The 19,188-nt window shown below is 30.0% G+C and overlaps 2 protein-coding genes and 1 non-coding gene across 4 annotated transcripts; 1 reads left to right on the top strand and 2 right to left on the bottom strand.

The window, feature by feature from the left end:
- Positions 1 to 2,814: 2,814 nt before the first annotated feature.
- On the top strand, positions 2,815 to 8,667 carry LOC127239928 (serine--tRNA ligase). 2 transcript variants are annotated; one of them, XM_051258314.1, is made up of 11 exons: positions 2,815 to 2,950; positions 3,274 to 3,418; positions 3,509 to 3,579; positions 3,822 to 3,983; positions 4,099 to 4,204; positions 5,294 to 5,487; positions 6,861 to 6,964; positions 7,078 to 7,261; positions 7,480 to 7,659; positions 7,815 to 8,033; positions 8,310 to 8,667. In XM_051258314.1, exons 2-10 carry the CDS (start codon positions 3,286 to 3,288, stop codon positions 8,022 to 8,024), a joined length of 1,344 nt encoding a protein of 447 aa, XP_051114271.1. In that variant the 5' UTR covers positions 2,815 to 2,950; positions 3,274 to 3,285; the 3' UTR covers positions 8,025 to 8,033; positions 8,310 to 8,667. The 2 variants fall into 2 exon arrangements, with proteins under 2 accessions (XP_051114271.1, XP_051114270.1); XM_051258313.1 differs by lacking the exon at positions 8,310 to 8,667 and having other exon boundaries at positions 7,815 to 8,235.
- A 1,023-nt stretch (positions 8,668 to 9,690) lies between these two features.
- On the bottom strand, positions 9,691 to 9,764 carry TRNAR-UCG (transfer RNA arginine (anticodon UCG)). The gene has a single exon. It is a non-coding gene; the product is annotated as a tRNA-Arg (tRNA).
- A 625-nt stretch (positions 9,765 to 10,389) lies between these two features.
- LOC127239610 (probable flavin-containing monooxygenase 1) lies at positions 10,390 to 16,573 on the bottom strand. The gene is made up of 5 exons (XM_051257843.1): positions 16,020 to 16,573; positions 12,173 to 12,410; positions 11,908 to 12,086; positions 11,459 to 11,817; positions 10,390 to 10,999 (listed from the first exon to the last, which is right to left on the bottom strand). Exons 1-5 carry the CDS (start codon positions 16,458 to 16,460, stop codon positions 10,639 to 10,641), a joined length of 1,578 nt encoding a protein of 525 aa, XP_051113800.1. The 5' UTR covers positions 16,461 to 16,573; the 3' UTR covers positions 10,390 to 10,638.
- Positions 16,574 to 19,188: the final 2,615 nt, after the last annotated feature.

Genomic DNA, 19,188 nt, shown 5'->3' with positions numbered 1-19,188 from the left:
ATATCAAAATTTCTTACAAACTTTCACTGTCCAATAAAATATTATTATTACTATTAATCTACTACAAAACTCCAAAAAATCCATTTCAAATCGAACGGAGGAAGTAAAATTTTAGACCAAAGTAGAAAAATACACAGTCATCTACAATTAAATACGACTGTGTGACAAAATGGTGGTGTATAATAAATACGTCCGTGTAACAACATTAACGTACATAATTGTACACTGCCATGTTGATTTCAGGTAAACTTCAACGTCAATCTCGTTACCTTAACGTCAGCAATTTTCGTTAGTTTTTTAATTATGAGACTAATTATATTGAAACCAAAATTAATTTTTTTCCGCATTTTATTATCTATAATAAAACATAAAAAAGTATTTTTAGATGCAAAAATATATAATCCTTTTCTATGCATAAAATAATATTAAAAAAATAAAATAAAACTATAGAGGTATTGGAGTTTGAATTCAAAACCTCATAATTATAATTATACCTTCAAACCATCAACTGCATTCTTTTAATACTTTACAAATATCAAATAGTTATATATAACATATATATAATGAATCTTCTATTTTTAGTGGATTTTGAGTGGAAATCCTTCCGTCTGAGCAGGACCGTTTAATTATATATTACTCTCTCCGTCTATTTACAAAATAAATATTTATTTTTTGACACAGTGTTTTAAAAAATAATAGTATTTTAATTATAGTGGGTAGTTAAAAATAGTGTAATGAAATTTTTGCCTTTGTTTTTTGTTGTAAAAACAACGATGTGATGTAAAATAAAAATATTTTTGAAAAAAAAATAAAGTATTTAATAAAATATTTACTTTGTAATTAGATGTCCCAAAATAAAAATATGTATATTTTCTAACTGGACATTGAGAATATTTAACTTTTGCATACATTGCATTAAAAAAAATTACATTTACGTTTAAATATCTATAACTCAAATATCATATGTAAGACGAAAATAACACCCTATCTTGTTCGAAAGGTAAGTGTGGTTGAGCAATAGTGATTAAATAGTTTATTTGCATCGCGTTATTGTATGTTACAAATATACTAACTCTATTACTACAAAAAAATATCAATTTTGTAACAAAATTTTTTTGTCTCTAAATCCCCTTTTTCCGTTACTAAAGACATTAGATACGGAATTAGAGAGGGAATTGCGTTAACTACACACACTTTAGGAACAGAATTCCGTTACTAATATACTATTTTTTTGTAGTGTATGCTTTATAAACTATTTTTATATAAATGAATACTATTGATTGTTACATACATATAATAGTTACATATCAACCGTGCTTACAATATTATAAAAATATTTTATATAAGTGAACAATAACTAGCAAGCACTTATGGACATTCAAAAGCAAGATTATTCTATCAAAACAATGCAAAATAGATTGTACTAGGCTGTCTCGAACTTTTTCGAGGCCCTGAGTAAAATCATATTTTAGATTCTATCAAACACATGGTTAAATGTATTTTTAAAATAATATCATTAACGCTGGCATGAGCTAGATAAGAGGTTGATGGCTGTGGTTTGGCAGCGTCGATTCGGGGGAAGAAAATGAAAGGCGGACCGGCGGCGCTTCACGGTGGTGTTCGAAAGTTTGAAAAGCGAGAGAGATTGAGGGAGAGAGGAAAAAAGAGAAAGATGGGCGGGTTTGATTTGAGTGGGTTGGTGGGGTGTGGCATGGAACAGAGTGAATTAGATGCTCAATTAAGGAATTCAGCCATGCTGAATTTGATCTACACTTAAAATAATTAAATTAAAATGAAAGGTTTAGATCAACTTATGCTGAATTGTTTATCACTTTCGTATTTGATCCAAAGCCGGCACAGAAACGTGAAGGGAAGAGATTTAGACTATAATTAGATTTTGGAAGATAAAGTGCAACATGATTAGGAAGAAAAAATAGGAAATATATATAATTAGAATCTAAAATTAATTTTAAAATTAAAATTTAATTGGATAACTCAGAAGAAAAAAAATATATATATACACACTAAAATTTGTAATTTAATTTTGAAAATTTAAATTTAATAATATAATGAGATAATATTTCTAAAATATGAATATTTTTTAGTTAGAGATCGTGAGTAGTTGTTTATTTGCTCCTACTAAAAGCCGTCGGTGAGATTGTACTCCTTGATGGAAGAGTTGTCACAATTAGCGGAACACTGTTGCAATCCTCCTATCCGAACGTGAAATCGATAAATGTATAATTGTGTTGGAAAATTTATTTTTCATCTACTACAAAATTAGCGGAATTGACATTCGATTGAAGATAGTTTTAAAGAGAAAAAATAATTTATATTAAATGTGTGTTCCTTTTATTCTATTATCCAATAAAAAACATTCACATATCTCATTAGTAATGCATATAGAGATATTAGAAGTATTGTTTACATAGTGTCTATATAATGACTATTTATATATATATATATACAACATTATGGAATTTTTTGACTAGTTTACTATTTAAAAAGTATGGATAAAAAGTTTTTTTGCCTTTACGAGTGTATTAGTATAAAAAGTAATGACAATTGTGTAATAAAAATGAAAAATATGGGTAATTTTACGATAATATGGTTACTTATGGAAATAAGACTATTGTTTTAAGACGGATAAAAATGGTAAACAAACTATGGGGATGGAGTGAGTATAATTTTTTTTTTGTTTTATACTAAATATATTTGTTTTAACATTTTTAGAGAAATTGACTAAAAATTTCATGGGTAGGGGTAAGATCGTAGATAGCACAGAACCTAAGGGGCATAATAGGAACTGAAAATTATAGTGCCGTTCTCTAAAACCCTCGTCGTCGTTGCCTTGCCCGCTCTCCCCTGCTGCCTTCTTGACTCGCTTCGCTTGCTGCTTCTCTGCAAATCTGCTCCAACATTTTGATAAATTTCAATCCGTACTTGCCCGGTTAGTGTTTGATTTTCTTCCCCTTGTTGTTATTTGCCTCCTCTGGAGATCTCATCTGCTCAAGCTTTTTTTTTTTTTTTTTTTTAATTAATCAGAATCTCTTTTGTTCCATGGCACTTATTAATTTGATTTTCTTCACCTCGAGGCACCCTCTTTTACTGGGGATCATATTTTTAGGGTTTTAAGGGGATTTTGGATCCATGTCTAGATATTGTTTTATAATTATGACTGTGATTCATAACCATTTCGGACATATGTAGTTGATTGCATTTCCCTGTCATTTACGGTTCTATTTATGTGTTATTGGTGCCCAACAACTGCAGAGAGCGATAAGTATGTTGGACATTAATCTCTTTCGTGAAGAGAAGGGGGGCAACCCTGAGAAAATCCGGGAGTCGCAGCGCCGTCGTTTTGCCAAGATTGATCTTGTTGATGAGGTCATTGAGCTCGACAAAGTCTGGCGGCAAAGTAAGTATCCAATTCACAACGTTTTTTAACTCCTTATTGTTCTTCCATCACCACATAATGTGAACTCAGCATCATCTACCATGGTTGTAGGACAATATGAGTTGGATGGCCTGAGGACAGACAGGAACAGAATTAGCAAGGAGATTGCTCGTCTCAAAATTGTGAGTGATCATATACCACTGCTGTATTTTTATTTTTTATTTTTTTTTGTTGTTTTTTCAGCAAGATAGATTTTTCGTAGTTAAGCTTGTTAGATCTCCCTTTTGCTTGTTGAGCTATGTTGTTTGGGGTTTAAATCCAATAGGGAGATAAGGTTTAGCAGCTGAATTCTTAGTGATCTAATTATGAGTATTTCTTCTCTCTTCTTTGCTGGATGTTGACTGAATCTTTATGGTTTTGGCAGTCGGGGCAAGATGCCAGTGGAATGATTAAAAGCACTGAAGAAAACAGAGACCTAACTGCCAAGAAGGAGGCAGAGGTGCAGGAGGCCCTGGAAGCAGTGCAGTCGCGATTGGGAACTATTGGAAACCTTGTGCATGATTCGGTCCCTGTCAGTAATGATGAGGTGTGTCTTGTTTTCATCTTCTTTTACTTCTTTGCTCAGTCAATATATATATATATATATATAAATATTTATATATATATATATTTCTGGCAATGAATCTTGAAATCTTGTTTAGGCAAACAATGCAGTAATTCGGTCATGGGGAGAGAAGCGAACTGAACCAAAACTGAAGAATCATGTGGACCTTGTTGAGCTTTTGGGAATTGCAGACATAAAGAAAGGTGGTTTATGCTTTTCAATTATATTTTGGAAATTGTACGTGCAGAACAGTGCTAAGATACTTACCCCTTTTATATTCTGTCTCAGACTTTGAGTAATTTGAGTTTCGAGTGCTCTTTAGTGTTCCAAAAAGTACCTATAGATCTACTGAATTATCCTATGTCCCAGTTGTGTGCTGATAGTTTGACTCGAGATTTTGCATGCATGCTCTTGTATGAGTGTATGTGCTGTTAGGTGCTGTTTGGTAAAATTGATTGAATGTTGAACGTAGAATACTAATGATTAAGTTGTTCATTAGGTAACTTTGTACTTGCTTGATAATTAAGTTGTTGAATGATTACAAATAATTGAATACGTATTATATGTTAATTAACAAAATATATTTGTATCAATATGTTAATGGAAAGCATGATTAATTTAATTAAATGTTATATAAAAAGTTAATAACATAAGAATATATTAAGATGATCTTTTTATGAAAAGACCATTAGCATGTGTATCAATCATCTTTCAATGGAAGACCATTAGCATCAATGTAACTTACATGAATAGAACAGAGTAAATCTTGATGATGACAAGTCGCTACAATTGTGGCAGCTGGAGAGAGATAGGTACAGCCCGCCTGATCTGTTGATTATCAGTGAGACATATATTTATTTGCTTGAAACAATGTCTAGTTGGACAATCTTACGAAGTTCTCATGCTTATCCCCATATTGAGGTTCAGTGTTAGAATAGGAAAGAGCATTTTTAGTCTTATCTGATTTCAAGATGCCACTGAATAATTATCATGTTTGGTTTTGTTGGACATTTTATTAATCCAAGCCTATTTAATTCTGTATATTGAGTTGGGTATTTGTCACTGTTTTAGCATATGCTAGTAAAATGTTCTTTGATACTCTTCAATATGCTCTTTCATTGTGGTGTCAGTGCTGTAGTATTTCAGATGCTGCATTGACTTTCTGCTGCCTGTTCATTGATTACCGACTGTCTACGCTTTATTTATTTAATTTTCTTCTTCTTCTTCTTATTATTTATTTATTTATTTTCTTCGGTGGTGGTGGTTTGATAAGGTGATTATGAATGTTATAGGTGCCAATGTGGCTGGGGGCAGAGGTTTCTATCTCAAAGGTGATGGAGTGCGACTTAATCAAGCTCTGATCAACTTTGCCCTTGATTTTTTGGAGAAGAAAGGTTTTACTGCATTGCAACCTCCTTTCTTCATGAGGAAAGATATTATGGCTAAATGTGCGCAGTTGGCACAATTTGACGAAGAACTTTACAAGGTAATTTCACGTTTACTAGGTCATGAACTGTTATTAATTACTTAAGACTCATTTCGTGCTTTCCTAAATAATATGAATGGGAGGGGCCTACCTCCTATTATATAGAGTAAATAGTCTTTACTAAGAGGGCCCAACTCAGTTAATGTTAAATTTGCATTGATGGGATATTCATTCATATAATTATTTTTTTGTTGTTCCCAAATACTTGTTTATAATATACTTTATCTTATGTTAAATACTAAATTATGCATCTAAAAACAGGCTCTATTTACTTATATTTTTCAGCTTTGTTTCACATTATCATTTTTTTCTCCTAAAATAAATTGTCGCATCCAACACCTAATTTTCATTTAAATTATTATATCAAAGCCTTTTATTCAAAACATCACATTTATGTACATCACATTCAATACATATTTAAATATTATAAAGAATTAATGATGATCATTGAATGTTGTTCTATAAATATTACTCTTTCTGTTCCACCTATGGTGTCCACATTGCTGTTGTCTACCCTATATCTCATGTTCCTTTCCTTTTTGGAAAATAATTACACACTTTTATCTTATTTTAAATTTTCTAATTTCTAATTTTTTAATTTAGTTAAACTAATTAGTTAGTTTAATCTTAATCTATAGTTATTTATAATATAAGATAATTATTTTCACTAATAAATTTTTAATTATTTACTAATTATACTTATTTCAAATTCTCGTGTCTAGAGTAACCCGGACATGCTAGGTGGGACGGAGTGAGTATGAAATAGTGCCTTTTTTTTTAGTTGTACTTAAATAAATTAACTATTTAAAATATATTATGTGTAGATCTATGTAATCATATAGCAATCATTATATATCAAATTAAAATAATGTAAAAGAACAAAAGAAAAACGAAAAGAACGAGAGACTATCTATATTAATTAGGGGTATCCTCAGTGTTTTATTGTATAGTTTGATTTTATCTTTTTGTTGTTGTTTTTGGTTTAAATATGGTTTGGATGTAATTTTTTGTGAGAGAAAATAATATATTTTTATACGAAATCATGATGTTTGCGTGGTAAGAAATAAAATCAAAACCAAGCTCCAAAAGAACAGCTTTGAAACAAAATATTACTCATGGAATGAGAATTGATTTTTATCCTCCACACCACCGGTATTAAACATGATCACATAATGCCTTATCGAAGAAGATACAGATGCTACTCGAATCCCTGCTGGATATTCATTAATTGTGCGGTCATCGGCCGCCAATTCTTTTGTGCTTTAATCATTTGCTGCATTTTAAATATTTGTTTCTACTTGCTAAAATTTGTGTGAAAACCATTTGGACTTTGTGACAGCTGAGGTTGTGGTTAACTTGTTTGTGTTTAACAGGTTACTGGCGAAGGAGATGATAAGTATCTCATTGCAACAGCTGAGCAGCCACTTTGTGCATATCATCTAGATGATTGGATCCATCCATCACAGCTGCCTTTGAGGTATTGGATCTATGATCAGCAAACTTTAGCATGCTGTGGTTACTGGTTAGCATAATGTAGAATTTTTTGCTAGCTGCAACCTGATGTTTCTAAGCGACAATTGGTTCTGTCAGATATGCTGGATATTCGTCATGCTTCCGCAAAGAGGCTGGTTCACATGGTCGAGATACACTGGGAATTTTCCGGGTTCACCAATTTGAAAAGGTGGAACAATTCTGCATCACCACTCCAAATGGAACTGATTCTTGGGAGATGCATGAAGAGATGCTAAAAAATTCTGAGGAATTCTACAAGCTGGTATCTTTTTCAGCTTATTTTTCTGGAATCATTGTCTCTCAGATTATAGGCATTCATCTTTTTGCCCAGCATTTTATGTTTGAACTGTTGAAGTCAAAGTTTTATGCATATAATTATATCTATGCCTTTTATTTTGGTTATTACGTACGAATAGCATATGCGTTGGTTGAGGTTCTTGAATATTGTGTTTTTTTTTTTTTTTTTTTCTCTCTGAGCAGCTCAAAATTCCATATCAAGTTGTATCTATAGTCTCTGGTGCACTGAATGATGCTGCTGCAAAGAAGTATGACTTAGAAGGATGGTTTCCGGCATCACAGGCTTATAGAGAACTTGTGTCCTGCTCAAACTGCACAGACTATCAGTCAAGAAGATTAGAAATCCGTTATGGGCAAAAAAAGGTGAAGTTAGTTTTGATAGCCGGAATTCTCACTTCTCTATTGATCAATGCATGGGAAATTTGTAGGAGCTAAGCAAAATGCAAGATACTTTTCATAGGATTTCCAATTCCAATAGAATTTTGGATAAGGATTAACACTCTGAATTGTTTTTGCAGAGCAACGATAAGGTTAAGGAATATGTTCACATGTTGAACTCCACCTTGACCGCAACGGAGAGGACAATATGCTGCATTCTGGAGAACCACCAAAAGGAGGATGGGGTAGAAATACCCGAGGTTCTTAGAGATTTCATGGGTGGGAAAAGCTTCATTCCTTTCAAGAACCCTCCCACCAAAGAGGCCAAAGGGAAGAAGACCAAGGAATGAGAGCCACATGTAATAAACTCTCGAAATGCTTACTCCATTTGCATTAAATTATGTAGGCTCGCATTGAATTGAAAGATGTGCTTTCTTTGCTGGGATTATTTAATTTGATTGCAGTTTTATAGACAAACTCTAAGGACAGGATTATGATGCTGGAGACCATCTTAAACACACTGAAGATTTTTTATGAAATAGGACTGCCATTAACTCATCATCCCATTGTTGTATTTCCTATGAATGCTCAGACTTGTGCATTCAAAACAATGGCTAATTTTGATTTGGTTTCAGGAGGTTTTTGATAACTCAATCCAGCTTTATTGAACGATTTTCTTGGAAAGTAAGTTTTGGCTGTCCAGAAAACTCTTCTACAAGAAACTACCAATGAAGGTAATTATGAAGATGGGGTTTTGAAGAATTCAGAGGGAAATGAAAAGGATTTGGATTTTATGGGAAAATGTAGATCTCTGTGGACAATTTACCTCTTTTGATCAAGAACATGATCTGCCTGAGTTTTTCAAGCAGTTTGAACCCATCAAGAATGTGATTTGATGAAGGGTATGCTGATATAGAGAGGAACATGGAATTTTGATTTGTGTTGTATAGTGACCACTGTGCTCTTACTTAAACATTTACCCCTTTTCGTCTCAGAAATAAATATTCATTTGCTTTTTTCACATAGTTTTAAAAATATTAATATTATATTGGGATATAGTAGGAATAAAGTAGAAATGATTAAAATAATTTTATTAGTATGTGTGATATAAATGTAACGACATTTGTGTAATATATTATAAATTGTAAAGGTATTTGTAATGTTTGGTAGACAGTACAGTTACTAAAAAAAATGGATACTTTGTTATAGGACGGACTAAAATAGAAAAATAGATACTTTGTTATGGGACGGAGGGAGTATATACAAGACGGAGGGAGTATATACAAAGCTAAGTTTTTGATGTTCCGTAATGACCCATTGGAGAAGTGATATAAATAGAGATTGATTTGATGTTTTGAAGATAAAATAAATTTATAGTATAATATAAAAAATAGAAAAGTAATTATTTGATGTGATATTTTTAGAAAAAAAAAATTAAATAGTAAAAATTTGTGTTAAAATTCACAAAAGAACACAATCTTTCCGGTCTTAATTTAAAATATTTTTTTTTATTATTTTTGTTAGTTAAAGTAATTATATATTAATACCAAAATACTTTTAATTTTTATTATTATTATTTTATTTTTTTTATTTTTTTATTTGAGTTTTTAATTTAAATAATATTTTAATTATGTATTTGATAGAAAAAATTATACTCTCTCCATCGTCCGGTAAAGATGATCCCTTGGAACACTTACGTAGTATAAATTAATAAATTATTAATAATAAGTTATAATATTATTTTATTATTTTTTATATGAGTAATTTATAGATATTTTAAATATTTTTAGCTTTATATCTCAATAAAATATATAAAAATATTTTGTAAAAAATAAAATATTATACTATAATGCAAATAAATCAAAAAAATTATTTATTTACTTATAATTAACTAAAAACTAATTTTATAGAAAATAAAAAATTGTGAAGTATACATAAAATATATCAGTTAATTGAAAAGAGATTGAAATAAAAGGATTTTGAATAAGTTTGAAAAATTTATCAAAATATAATAATCGACCACAGTGGGAGTCGAACCCACGACCTTTTGATCCGAAGTCAAACGCGCTAATCCACTGCGCTATGCGGTCCTTTTTATCTTAAAGTATGATATTTAAATATATATACAATTATTGAATTGTGTGTTTTTTAAAGTTTGTATTTATCATTTTTGTTTGTATTTTTATTTGAATAATAATAATATGTAATAACTATAAGGAGAAAAATATTTTATTTTTAATAAAAAATCAATTGTTACGTAGCAGTAGTAATAATGATAATAATAATAATAATAAAAAAGCTTAAAGTAAACTTCAATAGAGAAAATACTTTATTAAAAGGTACTGGAATTAAAAATATACTCCCTCCGACCCGGCTACTGTGTCCTCTTTATGATAAATACGGGAATTTAAGAGAAGTATAATTAATAAATAATAAAAAATGTATTAGTGAAATAATTAAAAATAATTATCACATAATAAAAATAATTTTAGATTAAAATTAAGATAACTAATTAGTGTAATTAAAATTAAAAAATTATAAATTATAAATTTTAAAATAAGATTAAATGTATAATTCTTTTCCAAAAAGGAAAATGGCAGAACAAGTGAGACAAACGAAAATGATAAGGTGGACACGGTAATTGAAACGGAGGGAGTAATACCAAATGAAAGGTTTCTTGAATAAGCTTACATGTACAAATCTTTCCCAAGTAACTTTCCCCCTTTTTCTTTTTTTTTTTTTTTTTTTTTTTTCTAATAATGACGTGAGAATCTGCAGCCGCTATTCGAAAGTGTGTACTGGGTAAACCCCCGGCCGAACCTAATACCCTGCAAACTAGGTTCGACAGACAAGTCACACTAGACGAACCATGTGTAGAAGGTGATTTGAGACGTCGAAGGTTTGAACTCATGACCTGACGGTCACACATACCTTGTACATAGATTTATGAGTTGCAACAAGTGATCAGAGCTGACGAGGATGTATTCCGGCGTAGTCGCGTAGTCCATGGGGCTCGAATAAATTGGAGAGAAGTCCCTTCTTCCTCTTTGGGTCGCATCCGATGTCTTTGCAAATTTGATCGTTGTACCAAATGTGAATGCCGGCAATGCATCCTCGCCTGAACTTACCATTTCCGGCATATTTCTTCATGTAAGTATCCCACTTCTCGATGTCCTCTTCCATTTCTTTAATGCTCGGCAAATGGAAAGCTTGGTCCATGAAGAAGGACAGCCATTTGCATCGCATTTCCGAACTATAAAGATTTGAGAGAGACTCAGAGTAACCTATTATGGCTAGTTGCGGGATTCTCGGATGGATCATCTGTCTGCAATGACGCAAAAAGAAAAATGAACATTGTTATTGAAATTGAAATGGCCTCTTTGTGTTTAATCCAACAATTTCTTCTCGTGTTTGTTTGGAGCTTTGGAATTTGAGTTGGAATTTGAATAGTAAAAATTTTGAATTGAAATATTTGTATGATGTGATATAAATAGGTGTTGATGTGACGTTTTGAATGTAAAATTGATTTTTAGTATAATATAAAAAATAAAAAATAAATGTTTGATTTGATATTTTTGGTGGAAAATAATTGGATGAATAGTGGATTTAGGGGAAAATCCCCCAAACAAACACACATATTTTTCAAAAATCTTGTTTATTTTGAGATATTTTTTTTTTTTTAACTGTGCAATTATTACGATTCTTTATAATTCATTCTGCTTACTATTTAAACAAAAAATCAAAATCAAAACGGATAGTTTTGTATTTTGTACGATATAATTACCTGTAAAGAGGAACGGTGGATTCTTGAGATCCTAATATCCGTTTCCGAAAAGTTGGGGATACGAACATATTCCTGAGCTTCTCATCGCCTTTATATCCGGTGGCAAAGATGACCAAATCGGCTTTTATAGGGTTGTGCTCTCCCTCAATCATCAAACCTTCGTCGCAAAAGCTAAAATGTTGCGATCTTTTGAAAATAATGCTTCCATCCTTCACTTTGTCGAAGAAATTTTCGGGTAGATAAAGAATTTGACAAGAGGAGATTTCTTGGACAAAGCTCTCGCCGGGGATCATGCCGTACTTTTTTAAGGGAGTCTTCCAACTAATGTACCTCTCGACATACTTTGAGATCGCCCATCTCTACGATATTGTAAAAAAAAACATATTATACACCGCCAAATTGTTGAATCATGTACAAATTTATAACAATGTTGAAGAAAATTCTCGTACCAACGGCGAAAGCAATGTAGCCAAGGTGCTATTAAGGAACCCTTCGCCCGGTTTATGAACCATAAGCTCGAAAATTCGGGTGAAACACAATCGGCTGAAACTGAGTAATCCCAATGCCTTTGCGTCCGGAAGCATCCAATGAGCTGTCCGGCAGATCAACGAGCACGGTTTCTCGCTCCCTGTGGAACTACTAAATGCATCAATGGCTGTAGATCTTTCTCTAATGTAAGTGTTTGGAAATTTTAAAGTTGAAAGAAAATCAGACCGTTGGCATTTGCACACTCGGCTGCAATGTCGACAGCGGACTTCCCGGAGCCGATAACAGCGATTCGCTTTCCTTTGATGAACTCGGCGGCGGCTGCATTGTCCATGGCAGAGTAATCCATGGAATGCAGGACTTGGCCGGAGAAGACGTCGGGGCCTTTTCCGGGAGGAAATTCCGGGATCGACGGTAGACCACTGAATCTTCCGATGCAGAGAACAACAAACTCTACAACATATTCCTGCCAATGCATAATAATTCTAACATGTAAATTCTTACTCAGCATTCATCACATCATTCTCTTGCAAAAATAGTAAATATTTGATTTGATGATTATAAAAAAAGAATTATATGTAAAAGTCATGTTTATTTGAAAAAAGAAAAATATACAAAATTTTCGATCAATATTAAAGAATGCTTCATTCGTCCCATGTACAATGAAACATTAAATTTTCGGTACAAATCAAGTAAAAAAGGCAAAAATACTTCTACGGTGTCTTGTAATACTAATACAATGACGTTTATAAAAAAAATTATACAAATATAAGAATATTTTTAATGTTAAATAAAATAACACAAAAGTAAATATAAATTTATTAAGTGGACGGAGGGAGTAATATTTTGTATTAAATTGTTATTTTAGTAAGTGAATATAGAGTATATACTACATATTATGTAAGTGCCTATATATTCGCTCAGTTCTCTAACATTATTTTTCAATTGGGATTTCCGAAAAATAATAACAATAAATACAATATTTTATATAAAACTCAAAAAATCAAAATACTCACTATAAAAAAATAAAAAATAGTCTAATATTCAATTTAAAAAAATATATTTTATATTTTTACATAATTTTTCATACTATACACCAAAAATTATTTCATCCAAAAACGTTGCGTGACAGAGCCATTGTAATTTTTTGCTAATATTAATATTTTAGACAATATGTAGTTTAAACAATTTGATTGTTCAATTCATTGATATATATAGTGTTGGTTATATGCTTATTTGGAGAAATCACCTAAATAGCACAAATAAAGAGTGCATATAACACATATTCTTAGTTCATATGGAACATACTATGTGGAATAAGAGGATAAGTTATTTGTACCAAGTTTTAAATATATATATATTTGTATTATATTAATATTTATATACTCCCTCTGTCCCATAACTAGATATTAATTTATTTTTTCAAATAGTTTTAGAAATATTAGTATTATATTGGAATATAGTAAGAATACAGTATAAATAACTAAAATAACCTTAACAGTATGTATGATACAAAGGTAATGACATTTGTGTAATACTTCATCCGTCCCAAAAGAGACGTTTTATTGGGTATTGGCACGGGAATTAAGGAATAATAGTACTTAATTGAAAGTGGCTATAAAGTAAAATATAAAAGACTAAAATGCCTATGCTTTTTTAAGGATTTTAAAAAGTATGTTAGAGTAATAATTATGGGTAGTTTGGAAAAGTAAGAATAATTTTGTTATAAAGTGGGTACCACGGTTACTAAATAAAGAAACAAGACAATTGTTTTGGGACGGAGGAAAATGGAAAAACAAGACAACTTTTTTGGGACGGAGAGAGTATATTATTAGTTGTAAGGATATTTGTAAGGTTAGGTAGATACTACAGTTACTAAAAAATGAAATAAATATTTTGTTATGGGACGGACTAAATTGAAAAAATAGATACTTTGTTATGGGACAGAGGAAGTATATATTTTTCCTTAAGAACATACAATGTATTATTCAACATTTACAATATACTCCCTCGTCCCAGAACTAAATATCCATTTGCTTTTTGCACGTAGTTTTAGAAATATTAGTATTATATTGAGATATAGTAGGAATAAAGTAGAAATGACTAAAATAACTTTATTAGTATGTATGATATAAAGGTAATGACATTTGTGTAATATATTGTAAGTTGTAAAGGTATTTGTAATGTTAGGTAGATAGTTCAGTTATTAAAAAGAGAAATGGATACTTTGTTATAGAACGGAGGGAGTATTATTCAACATAGTGATGAATTTTAAACTAACACGATAAGCGTTGTTTTATATATATATATATATATATTCCCTTCAAAAACAACATATTTAAATCATAATTCTATTCATAATCAAATATTAAATACAAAACCAAGATACCTGGTAAATAAATCATTAAAATCTGTTAATTGTAAATTAGTAAACATTATGAGTTTGTTTATCCAATTTATTTTTTTTATACGATTTTCATATTTTATCTTCTTATAAAAGTCGATGTTCAATATAAAATATTTTTTTATTTTACCGACACAATTTTCTATATTGACATAAAAAAATCCAATCAAAATACTAAACAAGCAAACAATCTATATATATAAAATGGTGAAAGAGTTTGAATTATACATAAATAAATAAAAAAAATAAAAAGACAAACAAAATTAGAGAATAAATAAAGGCTCCTATGTTTACACAACGTTTTTAGATAAATTAATTTTTAATGTGTGGTATAAAATTGTGTCAAAAGTATAAAATATATTATTTTAAATTGATTTGATTTTTTTGTAACGAATATTTGAAGTTTTCTTTTTTTTTTTTTTTTTTCATTTTTTACTTTTGTAAAAAGGTTTTCATGTTGTTTATTATTATTTTTTAGAATCGCAATTGTAAAATAATGTTGAAACAACAATGTGAAAATTAACAAAAGATTAATGCCACAACATATGATTTTTGTGTTTGTTCACTTCATTGTTTTAGATGATCAATTTTCCATAAATATTACTATCTCCGTCCCATAACAAAGTATCCATTTTTCCATTTTAGTCCGTTTCATAAACAAAGTATCTATTTTTCCATTTTAGTCCGTCTCATAACAAAGTATCCATTTCTTTTTTTAGTAACTGTACTATCTACATACCATTACAAATACCCTTATAACTTATAATATATTACACAAATATCATTACCTTTATATCACACATACTAATAAGGTTATTTTAGTCTTTTCTACTTTATTCCTACAACATTCAAATATAATACTAATATTTCTAAAACTACGTGCAAAACAAATGGATATTTAGTTATGAGACAGAAGGAGTATTAAAAAAAAATATAATATACACAGACTAACATAATTTCTATATATATAATATACTCACTTCATCCACTAGTAAATTTTTTATTTGATTTTTGCATGCGTATTAAAGTAAATTACTATTTTATAAATATGTGATGTAATAATGTGAAAAATTAAAAATTAAGAATATTTTGATATTTATTTGAGAGTCACTTTTACCTTAAAAAAAATATAACAAATTTTGTTAAAAATTAAATTTTGATTTTGACCTACTAAAATGATAATTGAAGGTGTATTTTTGGATGGAGAGAGTACGTACTTACTCACTTATAGAAAGTCAATTATTCAATATAAATATTTTTTTTTATATTACATAATTTCTCATATCTAATATAAAAATCATATGTATAAAAAGAAACATAAAGTGAATAAACTCTTTGAAAATTTTAAAATTTTTTAAAAAGTGGACTATTTAATAATATAATACTATATTAAATGGAGTATTTAATAGTATAATATATTTTTTTTAATGTTATTATAGACAAATAATATTAAAAGTAATTTTTAGGCATATGTAGTATCTAACTCGATCTACAATTTGGTACTTTGAACCACACACACACACAAAAAAGAATAAAATTGTGTAGTTAGTTGTGCACAACACGGCCGGGCACCATACAGTAAAATCACAGTATCCAACACGGCCGTGTCACACAGAAATTCCTGACGCAAGAAACGCACCCGACAGAATTCGTCGACAGTTTGTTAATTACCTTAACAGACTGATCCTTGATGTGAAGAACCTTGAGATTCCACTTCCCTTTGGATCCAAAGGCTTCTCCAAATCCACCCCACAAATCCCACATTTCCATCTCCTCTTCAGACACGCCCACATACTCCATGCTCATCACTCTGCACTTAAAATTGATGTATGGCAGGAGCTCGAAATGGTCGGCGTACGATTGCACGTATTGCAGGACCTCGGCGCCGCCGGGGAAGACGCCGTCGTCAGAATCCGGCCACCGGAAGTCGGAGAACTGGAAGAAGTCCTTGGAGTTCTGCAGCCTGGTGGACTTGATGGTGTGGTTCCAGAGGCCGCCGGCGTGCGGCTGCTCCTCAAACACGACCGGAGTCAGGCCGATGGAGGCTGCGTATTTGCAGGCGAGGAGGCCGCTGATGCCGGCTCCGACGATGCCGACTCTTGGTCTCTCCATGATTCAAAAATTCTAAGGAATTAAGGGTTTGAGAATTTGGAGAATGAATATTATGGTTATTGTTATGCAAAATATATACAATGTCTGTCATCCGTGTAGCTCTAAGGATTTCATTTAGGTTTTGTGTATTGGTTTTTCTAATATTAATTATTATATGCACCGATGGAACCAACAGTAAAAAGGGGGCAAAATCGATTTTTATTTTATTCATAGTACACCTTAACAAAAAAAATTGAAAAAATTAAATGTTTTAGAAAACATTTCAATAAAATTACATAAAATTTAATATTTTTTTACTATAAAAAATAAAATTTAAAGACTAAAAGTATAAATCAACAAACGGATAAATTTTTTATAATTTTTTACATTACAAAATAAAAAAATTAGGAGGGACAAATTACTATAAAATACATAATTTTATTATTCTTTACATCAAAAAATACATATATTTTTAGGGCTGGGTCAACTGACCCCCCTAAATATTTTTAGCCATGATTATATATAAATGTAGTACAAATTTAAAAAAAATAGACAAAAATACTTTTATAAGTGTCTTATAATACTATTATAATGACATTTGTGCAACAAAATATAAAAATATAAGAATATTTTTAATGCTAAGTACAATGAGACCGTTAGAACCGAATGGAGAAAGTACATTGCAATGAAGTAATGGTTGTTTTGTGTTAAGAAATGATCTGAAGTTCCAACTTCAAATAAAACTGATCTCGAATTCTTAACAAGCCAAACTCAAACATGTAAAACTTAACTCAGTTCGGCTCTTTTACGATTCTATTTAAAATTAATTGGTATTAAATTTCCTTATAAATAAAAAAATAAATTTCTATACTTTTTCTACGTACGACAATAATCAATGGGTTGAACCAAAAAAATAAAAATGAGGAGACAAGAAGGTGCCATAAGTCCCCCCCCACCCACCCACTTGTAATGTTCAATAAGGCCACGCAACAAGATCAACATCCACATGTATGTAGATATTTACCGAACGTTGATGAAAGATTTTGTTTGATTCAAATTTAATGGCTTTGGTAAAAATATCTAGATCTGCAAAATAGTCTTGAATCCAATTAAGAGATGCTGAATTTTTCAAACTAGTACCTACAATACATACAAACAACACATATTTTTAATACACACAGCACAATGGAGGCGTGTGCTATTTGTTCAGAATTATATGTGTGCTGTATAAGAGTATGTCATGTGCTAAAATCAACTGTTGTGTATGTTGTATGTGATTATAGCATGTATTGTTGATTTATGTGATGTGATGTATTTGTATTATATTAATATAAAGGGTGTCCTGCCATAAGTAATACCGTGTGATGTTTGTTATTATATGGTGTGCTGCTAGTTTATGTGCTGTATTTGTATCATATAAATATAAAAGATGTTCTGACTGAAGTAATACATTGTATTTTTTGTTATTACATAGTGTGCTGTTCAGCACAATGCTGAAATTTAAATTCAGCACTGTAGCCGCCGCCAACATATATATATATATATATTTCCAAACTTTTGGAGGATGTTTTAATTTATGGAAATATTTTGAGTGTTAGATAATCGAAATGACTGATTTATTATTATTATTTATTTTTTTAACATACGAGAGTCCCCAGCATCTCACCTAAAAACTGAAGCTATTAAGGATACACGTCATTAATTATTTTTCTAACATACGGACTTTCCAATACAATCCCTAACTTGAGACCTATGCCTCTGATAGCATGTTAGATGATCGAAATGACCGTCACTGCAAAAAATTATCAATTTTGTAACGATGTTTTTTTGTTTCTAAATTCACTTTTTTTCGTTACTAATGATATTAGAGACGTAATTAGAGATGAAATTACGTTAGCTACAAATATACTATTTTTTTTTTTGTAGTGGCGATCTCATTTAAAAGTTTGAGCGTTTAGGAATATGCATCATTAATTATTTTTTTGTTGATGATAGATTAAAAAATATATATTAAATTAAATCTATGCATTGTAATATTTTAAAATTATATTTTAATAAAATATAAGTACTTATATATGTGTTATGTTATAAATAATAAGATATTATATAATATAAATATAGTTATATATATATTCTTAATATGAATGAATGGTGCAGTGTTCATTTAATTTTTTTTACCAACACAATTTCCCTATCAAGTATTATTGTTAAAACAAATATGTATACTATGGGTGTGTTTGTTTGAGGGTTTGGATTTTGGATTTGGATTTTTGAAGATTTGTATATATACATTCTCATATAATATATATACTCTATCTTTATAAAAACCAATTAAAAATGTAGCTTAATATCATCATTTATGAACAACAGGAAATTTATTTATTAGTAATAATCAATCTTTTATCACAAGACCAATAATTAATTGATTCAATGATTTTGAAATAAAAATATTTAAATTTTGAATAATAAAGGAACAAAAGAAAAAAGTTTACTTTTATTTATCTTTAATATATAAATAAATTATATAGTTTTTATTTTTATAAATTTATTTATATTAATAAAGTATATATATGATATAATTTATTTATATACAATATATAAATTGGGTGTGTTCGTTTGTAGGATTTTGATAATATCCAACTATTCATCCAAAATTTTTCCCCTAAAAATATCAAATCAAACACTTATTTTTCATTTTTTATATTATACTAAAAATCAATTTTACATTCAAAATATCACATCAACAACA

Source organism: Andrographis paniculata, unplaced genomic scaffold (assembly GCF_009805555.1).
Source record: "Andrographis paniculata isolate CXL003 unplaced genomic scaffold, ASM980555v1 Contig78END, whole genome shotgun sequence".
NCBI classification, from domain to species: domain Eukaryota; kingdom Viridiplantae; phylum Streptophyta; class Magnoliopsida; order Lamiales; family Acanthaceae; genus Andrographis; species Andrographis paniculata.
This window is presented reverse-complemented; position numbering and strand designations above follow the sequence as displayed.